The following is an 11,151-nucleotide window of genomic DNA, read 5'->3' as shown; positions in this document are numbered from 1 at the left end:
AAAAAAAAACTTACTGATATTTAGTTTACAATGATATAACAATGAAAAAGACAATAACATACTCTCATGTTTGATAAGCTGAAACTCAGGACTGTTTGGCATTTTTGCTTGATAAATGACAAACTGATCAATCATAAATGTCACACATTAATTTTCTGTGCATTGGTTAATGGTTTCAGCTCTAGGACTTACATGCATATTTAGTGTGTATATATGTGTGTATAATATGTCTTCTCAATAAAACTTGACATTTACTGAAATGCTACTACCAATACATCCTAAAAGGTTTTTAAAGATCATAAATGTGTAGTTTTGAGTTTTTCCCCCCCACATTCCTGAGGAATTGTTGCTGCCAGCAGAGAGCACCACACACCATCAAATAGCAGCAAACCAACCAACAACCCCACTGGACTGATGTAGACCAAAAAACAGCATACAGAACTCTGAAATTTCACTCTAAAATTTATCAACAGAGAAATATACAGCTTGAACATGAATTTAAACATCAAACATACAGCACACTATAATGGAAATGATACTCAGTGACAGTAGTATACTCAGAACAAAACCCCACATAACGGTGTGATTAACGGTGACAACAAACATAGAATCAAAATATAATTATCACAGTTAAATTTTACCAAAAAAAAAAAAAAACGTCAAGTGTCGGTTTCTCTGCATACATGTATAGCATCAAATAAACAGATGCAGAGGGAAAACGTGGATGTGTACAGTATACGCTGTAATGCCAGTGGAATTAAATGGTATCAAAAGAATCATACAGCACAATAAAAAGCGAAGCAACCATAGTGATCCATAAAGTGACTTAGCACTGAAGTCTTTCTAACATATTAATATAAAGCTTTTGTTCTTTGGCATTGCACGTTTAAATCTGACTTGATGAAAAAATATTCCAAAGGATTTCATTCTAACATATTCTATTTTAATAAACTCAGTAAACACCCAATAGTCATTGATAAATTCTTCAAAATTGTCAAAAAATTGGATCATATATTTTTTATGTTGTTTTGCAATAAAGCTCTTCAAATGTATAAAATAGTAAATATCTTACTTCTTTCAAGGCCATTAATATAAAATGTAATTCACTGTTTTCATTCACAATGAAGCCCCGCATTTAAAAGACTCGTAAGAACATGCTGGAGGAAAATGTTTAGGCACAGAGGAGCTGTGGACTTGAATGGTGGCAGATTTTCATGGCGCTGACATTCCTCCGCATTGACTTAAAATGAGCTTTTCCCGTGAGCCCCAAAGAGCTCGTTTCTGTGTAGTGACTGAGCGCAGCACATTCCCACCTATTTTTAGGGCATTACTCATACCATGGGCCCCTGTAAACGACTGTAGGTAGACTCCCAGCGCAGACTTTCATCTGGCCGTGGAGAGTAATGTGGCTCATATTTCACTATAAAACCCAATGCCTAATAACATAATAGTAAAATCAAATACGGTCTGCTTAGGTGAAGTCTGGAAGGGTTTTGCAAATAAATCACGATCAGCTCTCAAGTCACCACAGATAGTGAATTATTTGTTACTGTATTTCACTGAGAAATGCAGTCAGTTGAGATATGTTCACTTTTGGGGGTCCATCTGAAAAGTCCGCTGCATACCTGAGCAATTAGTTCCTGCAAAAGCAGCACCAGATTATTTGCTCTACTACGCACTGCACTTTTAAAACATTTCAAGAATTAAGATTAAAATGTAATTCTGTCAAAATATGTAACTTATGTATATCATGACCTCGAAACAACCTGGTTAAAAGTTAGACAGAACAATTGGAATGCTTATGGAAACTCACAAAGCTTAAAATGTGAACGTCGGCCTTTACGACATAATTTACAACCCTTTTCATTTTGCATTTTAGGCATGGATAATAAGGGAAACATGGCAAATAAAGTGTTAACAGAGAACTCTATAGTGGTGTTGATTACCACATCCTGAACAAGGTCCTCAAGACCTCAGAGTGATCTTACACTGAGTCTTCAGAGCCTCTGAGTCAGCTTTAACAACACTGATGGATGACACGGGGACAGTGCATTTTAGTCATTGTGTGTCTGAGTGTTACAGCACAGAATTAGCTCTGGCTGATTATCTGCAGGAGAAGTCATATGTGTAAAGAAAGTTATTCACAAGGCAGAAATAGTACAGAAAAGATACAATCTTTGATTCCCAGCAACTGGGATGGACTGACTATACAAATGACTCCAATCATGTACTATTTGGGACATATCTTTGGCACAAAAAGTAAAGCTATAGAGCCAAGGCATTCATTCTTATCAAACATCAGTGCTTTTAGGAAAACATACTGTAGGTACAGTATGTTTATAATGGCCTTCAAAACCCCAACTCTTCTAGGAGCTCAGTTTTATACAATATGGCTTAAAGTGTATGTATAAAAATAAATTTGCTATGTAACACAGCCCTGAGGGTTTTGTTGTCCACCAGTATTCATGCCGTCTCCACATCCCCGTACGGATGTGGGTCTCCATCAACAGCTCTGTTCCGCTGGCTGGGAGTTACGTCCTTTGAGATTAGCTGAATTCCACAGCAAGTGTCCTCTGGCAAGCCACACTGTCACCTCAGAAGCCTGTTTCCTGGACCCCCCACCCACAAAAAAATATCAAGTCTCCAAAAAATATGGAGAATATTCCTCTCTTCCACATATGGAAGACTTGAAGGGCCTGGTGCCACTGGGGCAGCTGGGCTGCGAGACCCCGTGCTATTGGATCCTTCCCGACCCAATCCCTAATCTCACCGGCTCCTCCGGGACCCCCACTGCAAGTCTCAGTGGTTCTTTTCCATCCAGTCCCAGCTTTCATCGCTGTCCTTCCTGTTCTTCTCAGCCTCGATGATCTCTCTATAGCGCCGACGGAAGAATCCCATCTGTCAAAGGGCAAGAGGAGCAACATTTTGTGCGGTTAGTAGATGTTTCTGTGGTCACATCTGACTGCAGGAGTGTAGTTTCCCAATCTCAGCTCATTAACTACAAATAAAATATACTTTACATCACTGCTGACCATTTTCCAAAGCATATCATTACTTTTTAAGTTGGATGTTCCCTCTCTGGAGTTGGGCATTTTTCAAGCAAAACTTATGATATAGGTAATGCATAGCTGTGACCTAGAGCTGATATTATCACCCCATATTAACATTTCACAGATATATTAGTATTGGCAAATATGTCTCCTGTCAAAGAAATGGTCTGACATTTTTGCAAATGCTCTCATTTTGTCTTTGCAAAAAGTTAGATGGAAAGATAGATACAATTCTCATGTGTTCACTCTAAATATAAAGCTAGTCAGCAGGTGGTTTGATGGTTGTGGCACTCATGGGTGTTGTGTTCCAAGCTGCTTGACGCAGTAAATTCCCAGCAAACAAAAACTCCTGCACATAACTCCCTCTAAAATTGCAATGTGTTGTTTTTACACTGGAGTTTTACACTTTAGAATCTTCACATTTTATGAGATAGATACAGTGAAACCGGTGGTATTGGCCCAAACCATTCGACTATCAGATCATCCCATACTAACCTAAGCTAACTGGCTGTAGCTTCACATTTTCTGCACTGACATGAGAACAGCATCCACTTTCTAATTCTTGAAATAGCATATTTCCCAAGATGTTTATTTCTTCCTGTAAAAAGCAGGCAGCACAGCACATAAACCTAAAATACTGATTGTATGTTGGTAGCAATTTAGTGACCATGTAGAAACCCATTATACTCTAAGTTATGGTGCACATATCTTGGTTCTACTACAACTAAATTTGAGGAACTATTATCTAAAAGGATGTCCAGTGAGCTACATTTATTATCTGATTCAGAATATTGTTAGATGAACTTTTACATATTATCATTCTCAAAACTCCTGTATTGAATGGACTGTAGCATCATAATTTTGTCAGCTCTGACACACGAGATGAAATTCAGCCACAGAACAGCAACATTTTTATTGCAATAAAAAACTGGCCTTACACAACAACATTGTCTTGCTTGTCTTGTGGATTTGATTTTACGTAGCTTGTAAACTGCAGTGTTATTCAGCAGATCGTCAGGAGGGCAATTAAATGCACCACCAAAGAAAGAATTTATTTCTCAGTCCCTTCGTTCAACTGCAGTATTAAAAAAATAACAAAAATACCAACTCATAGCTTGAGTTCACTGTGATAGATTATATCTTAAAGTTAGTTATCTGAAATTGAGACTAGCCCTGGAGCGAAACAGATGAAAAATGAGAATTTATGGGAACCTCGTCAAGTTGCAGTTTATGTCCATATCTGGCCAGATTTGACATTAGAATGTAAAAATGTTGACCACCAATTTCTAATCAGTTCATCCTGGAGCCAACGTGAACTTTTGTGACAAATATAAGGAACTTCCCTCCATGTGACAGGAGATCCTTCATTCATGAGATGACAAATGGAAAACATAATACCTCCAGCTCCGGCTGTCGCTGTCACAGAGGCATGACAATGGATGTCTGGGAGGTATGAAATCAATTTAACACATCATAGCATGGAATCTTTTAAACATGGCCGGCAGTAACATAAATAGTTTGAGGTTAATAGGCTAAACCGCACACAGCCAGCAGCATGGATAGCAGCAAATCAAGCATTTCCCTTGCAGAATAAGTTGTTTTTGTAGGAATGTAATATTGTGAACCCATTTATAATTCACTGAGCTACAACCTGCGTTTACCAAGTGTAATATAAAGAAAATATGACAGGACGGCGAGAGCAGTAGATTCTTGGTGTGTACTTAAACAAAGCAGCTGCACTGGGATGTTGCCTCTCTCACTATGACTCCATTCATTTATCTGCGTTTGGCTACTAAAGTTTATTGATACAGACCTGTGCGCTCCTCAGGCATTTCCTGAAAAGAGCAATACAGGACATGTGCCGCTCTTGTAAGTGGAGTTTATTTTGGCAAGATCTGAAGCCCTGGGGTTCGGAGGGGGGGAAATGTATCCCCGGACCAACATTCCAAGGTTCAGTTGTGGTATTCCCGGTGGAAGATGAAGCAGCGAAAAAGAAAAGGAGTTTTGTGCTAACGGGGCCTCTGGATGTCGGGGTAATTGCCTTTTCCCTTATGCATTCGTCTTTCATGTGAGTGGGATGGTGTGAATTATTGTCCAGTCTGTGATTTGTCCTTTCATACTTGTTGAAGGCCCAAAGCGAGCTGTCACCCCCACCTCTTCTCCTGACCTCCAGCTGTCTCTGCACAACTGGATACTGTGCTGACACTTAACCAGAGTTAAACGCTGTGCCTCTGGCTGTGACACCCAAGCTTGTGACAACTCCCTCATATTTACGATTAAAACGTCAGAAAAACAAGCACTTTTGCGACTTTCTGTGTGAGTATCTGTGTTCAAGTGTTGGTTTACCTTCCAGAGTAGCACAGCTAACAGCAAAAAGATGAGGATTCCCACCAGCAGACTGATGGCAATGATCCAGCCAACGACGTAACCCCTCGGCTCTTGACTGTGGAGCGCCTCGAACACCAGCTGAAACACAACAACGCCTCAGTGAGTCACACTCAAATGCAGCACGCGCACACACAGACACACAAAAATGAGCATTAAGTCATGTGCTGCTAATGATGCAATGCAGTGCAAAGTAACAACCAAGGCACATCTTATTTCAGTGTGCTTTAGCAGAGACAGAAAGCTACATGTAAACCAAAAACAGCAGGAAACTGGATACTAAAAGAATTTATTTTAGAACACTCTCATCAATCATATACACAGGGAACAGAAAAGAGTCAAAATCAATGCATGTTAAAAATGAAATGATACTGTAAGGTGTCGTATTTCAACCAACATCCACTGAAACACAATTTTACATTGAATTCAAAGTATATACTGGAGTTTTGAACGCCCCATGGAACATTATGGTGACCTCTGCTCCACATGTAACTAATAGCAGCACAAACTGCTGTGAAGCATATTTTCTTTCACATAATAAGTGAAAGCATTTCTGGACGTATCAAGAATTATTTAAGTAACTATAAGATGGAGTGCAATGATAGTTGTTGCAGACATTCATGGGTCTCCAGAGGATGAAGCCAAATGACTCTGATGTCTTTTCACCTGCGTCTAACTTTGGTTTCTGACTAGAAACTTATAAAACTGATGACATCCCATCTGTATAACTGTGTCCTTAGCAACATTAGCATAATAACAATCTAAATTAATATGGTGAATATGGTAAATGTTTTAACAGCTAAAGGTGAATAACCAGTGTGTTAGCAATGACACTCGCACTGAACTCAAAGCATTTAGCATCTCAGTATAAAATCACAGAGCTGCTGCAGGAGCGTGACTCTGCATAGATTCTTGGTATTCATCACTGCCTCCAACTGACTTACAAGATGCTGCCTTTCATTTTAGCATTTTTTTTCATCACTAGTCATCATAGAATTAGGATTAAGCATCACTATTTCATAATGCTTGCTGTTTAAATTTCTGTTTAATCGAAACTATTCATCTTATTTGGTCAAAGAAGTTAAAAATCCACCACTTCCTTTCCAATCTGGAGTGCTGTACTTTAGAAATACCTCCTTGAAGCCCAGAAGGAGGCTAATTTAGAGTTTTCTCCATTTTGGGAGGCTTAGCAACTGTTTCCACAATAAATTAAAGTTATGTGGGCTGTTTCCCATGACATGAGTGAACACTGACCTATTGGATAATCTGTCACTGACTGCAAACTCAGTTCAGTTCTCTGGGTAAAGACATTACTACAATGGTAGAAGCTGGCACTTAAAAACAAATTTTGCATTTACTGTAATTAAGTAAGCAAACATAATTATTTCAAATCACTTTAGAGCAGCAGCAGTGCTTTAATGTTTACTATAATGTCTAACAATGGTAAAATGATCATATTAAAAATGAAAAAATTAAAGTTTACTCAGAGTTATCAGAGTCTCTCAATATGATTATTTTAAATGCTTAAATTGGAAAGTGACTTATCACAGCTGCTGGGACACCCCAGATCAGCTGTACCTAGAAGGAACGTAAGTCAGATAATGTTTTTTTTCATATAATTTCAGGTTGTTAGTTAATGTGTAGTTTAAAAAGTTTTCACTGAAGCAGTGTTTTGACTGGGGTGAAATATTCCATTATTCTCCACCACAGTTTGCTTCACAGTCAGCATTCAGGCCTTAAATGGAAAACAACACATTCACCAGGATCATGAAGCTGATGTGTTTATTAACTAATGACCTGAAGTAAAGGCAAATACTGTGTGTTCTCTCAAATGTCAGATCACCCTGCACATGTTGCTTCAAACAATGGTGGGTCAATTTCAGAGCTGGCTGTGGAACTTCATTGTGCAGAGCTGCACAGGCTTTGAACGTAAATGTGGCATGAGACACCAACTGTAAGCACAGACCAAACCAAGTGGACAAGTGAAGCTTAATCTCTCTGTTGAATAGTTTCCCACATTAACACCTCCCTCTTACTCCAAGCTCTGGAATCTAACTGTTGTTATGCATGCCAAGGCATTTGCGTCTACAATAAAGATGAAAGCTCTGAGGGTCGATGCTCCCTGACTCTGACTTTCCAAATTTAACTTTTGTACTCATCTTAATGTGAAGTATGTTCATTTCAAAATGTGTATCTTGATACTGACAGCAAAAATGTGGATTTATGTGGATTTGTTTACATGTCAAGGGTGATGAAAATCCAAGCTTGTTGCTCTGCTGGAAACCAGTATTTTTGCTGTGAACAGTACAACCAGGACCCACAAATTATATCTGCAGTGTGTACTCTAGCTAGCAGGGATCCTGAGGGAAAAGGTAACAGTGTTTAGAGAAACCTAAGGGGGGGGGTAACAGTCGCTGGAATTAGCACACTCTTTAAGTGCTGAGAGAACGGCATGTCGCGGACGTATTCATAGCAGGTCTGAATTTTCCGTGCACAAATGGAGCTCAGGGTCAGCAGGGCTTCAACCCAGTCACAACCCTAATCTCTAAGAGATCCCACCGTGAGCGTGCTGGGTGCACAATATAATCATCAAATCTGATCTGGGGGGCCATTCAATCACTCAGCAAATAACAGTGTGGGGAGGGTATGTCCTTGTGCACAGCTGAGGACCCTGAAAACAGCCAATAGAAGTGCCAACACACAATATACCAACAGCCCCCAGCTGTTCCCTGCACTCACATCCTCTATAATGATCCACACTGGAGCACATGAGTGGTTAAAGGAATGTCTCATCACAGCATGATGGACTGTCCGTCTAAATATAAAACATATATACTTGCTTATTGATATATTTGTGCCAGCAGAGCCATGCAATGAGCACCTTGTCCTTCACCCTGAATGGGTGGATCCAAGCCCCAGTATGCATCTGCATCCTACCACACTGTTTTTTAGCAAGACATAGCAACTCTACAAACTGTAGCAGCTCTGTTGAGTAAATGTCCTCTGAATTTTGCCAAGATCAAGGCTTTTAATCCAAAGAGAGTCAGCATGAACAAGGTTTGAAGGGTAAGTTCGTACAAATTCACTAAAAAAATAAACCTAATTTGTAATATATGTCACATGGTAGTAATTATGGCTTTATTCTAGGACTTGTTTTACATATGCATAACTAGAATATCCATAGTTTAAGGTTTAGGTTAATATACATGAAATTCTATTCACTTACAGCAAGGCAGACATCTAAAAAACTCACCAATAAAGCTAAAATCTATATAAAAACTGGATATCATGACATTTTTGGGGCTATTTGGGTGAAATGACTATAAATCTGCACTAAATGCTTCTTTTAAACATGTACTATAAGCACAACATGGACATATCATGTATTTATTAAACTGACATGGTGAACAGTTTGTTCTCCAAGTTGCCTATTTGTACATCCAGCAGATAGGGAGCAGCATTAATATTCATTTGGAATTGTCTCTCTGAGTAGATGTTGATTTCAAAACTCAGTGTCCTTTTAGTTTTGTTTTGGTCTTTACCAACTCCAGAGAAAAATATCTGCCTCCGTTGCAATTAATATACAGTAAACGGATGGTAAATTCATGATTTACTCACAGAAATGTCCTCCGGCAGACCATTTGGCACCTCTACTGCCCTGTCATTTACTTGCACACTTCCCCTCGTCACAAACTGGATGACAGAGGAACTATCCTGTGGTTGGAGAGAAGGTGGGTTGCTTTTACTTTGAGAATCACAATATCCTGTAATTTTATCTATTGAACTCGTGACATATGTTTTACCCTCTTCAGGATTTCAGTGTTCAGCAGAAGTTTTACATCTATGCTCAAAGCTTCTTCCTTTAGCTGTGGTCCCAGACTGCAGGAGATCGTCATACATGCTCTTCCAGGCCGGTCGCAGTCCTGTTAAAATAAGACGGACTGGTTTCAAAAAGGAGTGGGAAAGAACGAGAGGGATGTGTGATAAACAGACTAACTAAAAAAAAAACAAGAATCCCCACAGGGGGTGACTGTCAGTGACCTCCAAAATGTCAAAGCGACATGAAGGCTGCATATTTACCAAGACTTTGCGCCCTGATTTGGTGAAGAAGGAAAATATGGAGTGGAAGATGCTCTCTCTATCCTGGGGGATGGTGCACGGTGTCGGGTTCTTGTGAGGGGTGCAGTTCCCTCGGCCATCGGCCACCTGAAACAGAACAGTTGCACTGAAAAACTGAGCTGTGCTGACTAGGATTATAGATAAAATCATATGACTGATGGTGTGTGTGCAAAGGAAAGCAGGAGTTTTGTCATTTTTGCACTGCACAGGATCAGCTTGGGTTTGGGTCTGACTCCAAAAATGTCAACACAAGCACTTTTGTCACCTAAACTGGCCCAATCCCACTATTGTTAGGACTCTTCAGGGCTAACAGGATGTTCTCCCCAACAAGCTGGTACCCCTCCCATGCAGATTTCCCATATGGAGTGATTTAGAGGTGTCTGGTTTACTGCCCAGCCCCCAGGGAGCACTTCCCCTTTCCCCTCTCCTTGGTCCGACCTGAAGCTCTGGAGGTGGAAATCTCCTCTGGCTTTGCTCATTGTCTGCTCAGCTACCACCCAGCCTGTCTGAGCTTTTATTGCCGCCTTTTCTCATGTCTTCTGTTCCTGCCGCCACTGTTGGTGTGAAGATTCATCGGCTGCACTAACTGCTGCACTAACTTTTACCCGCTAAAATCCCCCACGAGAACAGAATTTCCACAGCAATTATTAAAGTTTGAGGGATTTTGGGCAGAAAAACTAGAACACATAGAGCAACAGTCAAGAGCTTGTATATTACCTTTGAGCAAATCGAGTTCTGTATAAAATGTAAATGCCTGGCTATAAAATATAAGAGTGCAACTGTCCAACATGCCACCGGCTAGACGCAGTGGTAACGGCATTTATGATGTGTAGTTCCAGGCTGGGGATGGTACAGGGCAGTAGCCAGCTCTGCAGGTGTCCCATTCCCATTTCGTGCAAGCTGTCTGATCCCCTGAAAGTGATTCCAGATGGGCTCTAGGAGGGTGGGATACATTCAACCCTGTCTGCCCATTCACAGTAAATACAATTAACAGCTTGAGCTCCCCCATGATCTACCTATATGAAAGGAGCAATGCAAGGGTTAGGAAAACATTTAAACCCGGCGGGAGTATTGTGTTTCTTTATCTAAATGCAAAATGTTGTGAAACAAAATGGATGGCTAGCTTCAGTAGCAACGTCAACATTTTAGATTTTCGCTAGTCAGGTGGTGCCTCACGCTAAGCAAAATGCCTCTGTTCTGACAAAAAGCACCTTTCTATATGTAAAGCTCCTTACGAACTGGCCAACTTTTCACTCCCGTAGACAATTACACTGGTTTCTGTACAGCTAGAAAACCCTCATTGGTAAAATACCATCATATCTGCGTTCATTACTTGTCATTCATAACTCCAACTGTACTCTTCGTTCTAATAGTTTCATTAAGATCCGCATTCCCACAGATCGTACCACTGAGTCAATCCTCATTCCAGTGTTCTGCCACTAATGACTGGAACTCTTTGCAACAATCTCTAAATCTCACCTCATACGTACCGCTTTCAAAAAGTCAGTTAGCGTAACACTTCTGGACCACTGCACCTGTTTTCAGTCTTTCCATTTTACAAGCCACTGCGTAATTTGTTTTGTAATATTGTGTGATT

The 11,151-nt window shown here is 40.1% G+C and overlaps 1 protein-coding gene across 1 annotated transcript in view; it reads right to left on the bottom strand.

The window, feature by feature from the left end:
• Positions 1–444: 444 nt before the first annotated feature.
• The window catches only part of itga9 (integrin, alpha 9), a 54,853-nt gene continuing 44,146 nt past the window's right edge, over positions 445–11,151 (bottom strand). The window contains exons 24-28 of the mRNA XM_023268148.3: positions 9,516–9,641; positions 9,239–9,358; positions 9,054–9,149; positions 5,397–5,516; positions 445–2,898 (exon numbers count right to left, since the gene is read on the bottom strand). Coding sequence (XP_023123916.1) covers positions 2,800–2,898; positions 5,397–5,516; positions 9,054–9,149; positions 9,239–9,358; positions 9,516–9,641 — 561 coding nt within the window. The 3' untranslated portion in view covers positions 445–2,799. The remainder of the gene's footprint in view (positions 2,899–5,396; positions 5,517–9,053; positions 9,150–9,238; positions 9,359–9,515; positions 9,642–11,151) is intronic.

The sequence above is a fragment of the Amphiprion ocellaris genome, chromosome 16 (genome assembly GCF_022539595.1).
Source record: "Amphiprion ocellaris isolate individual 3 ecotype Okinawa chromosome 16, ASM2253959v1, whole genome shotgun sequence".
NCBI lineage: Eukaryota > Metazoa > Chordata > Actinopteri > Pomacentridae > Amphiprion > Amphiprion ocellaris.
This window is presented reverse-complemented; position numbering and strand designations above follow the sequence as displayed.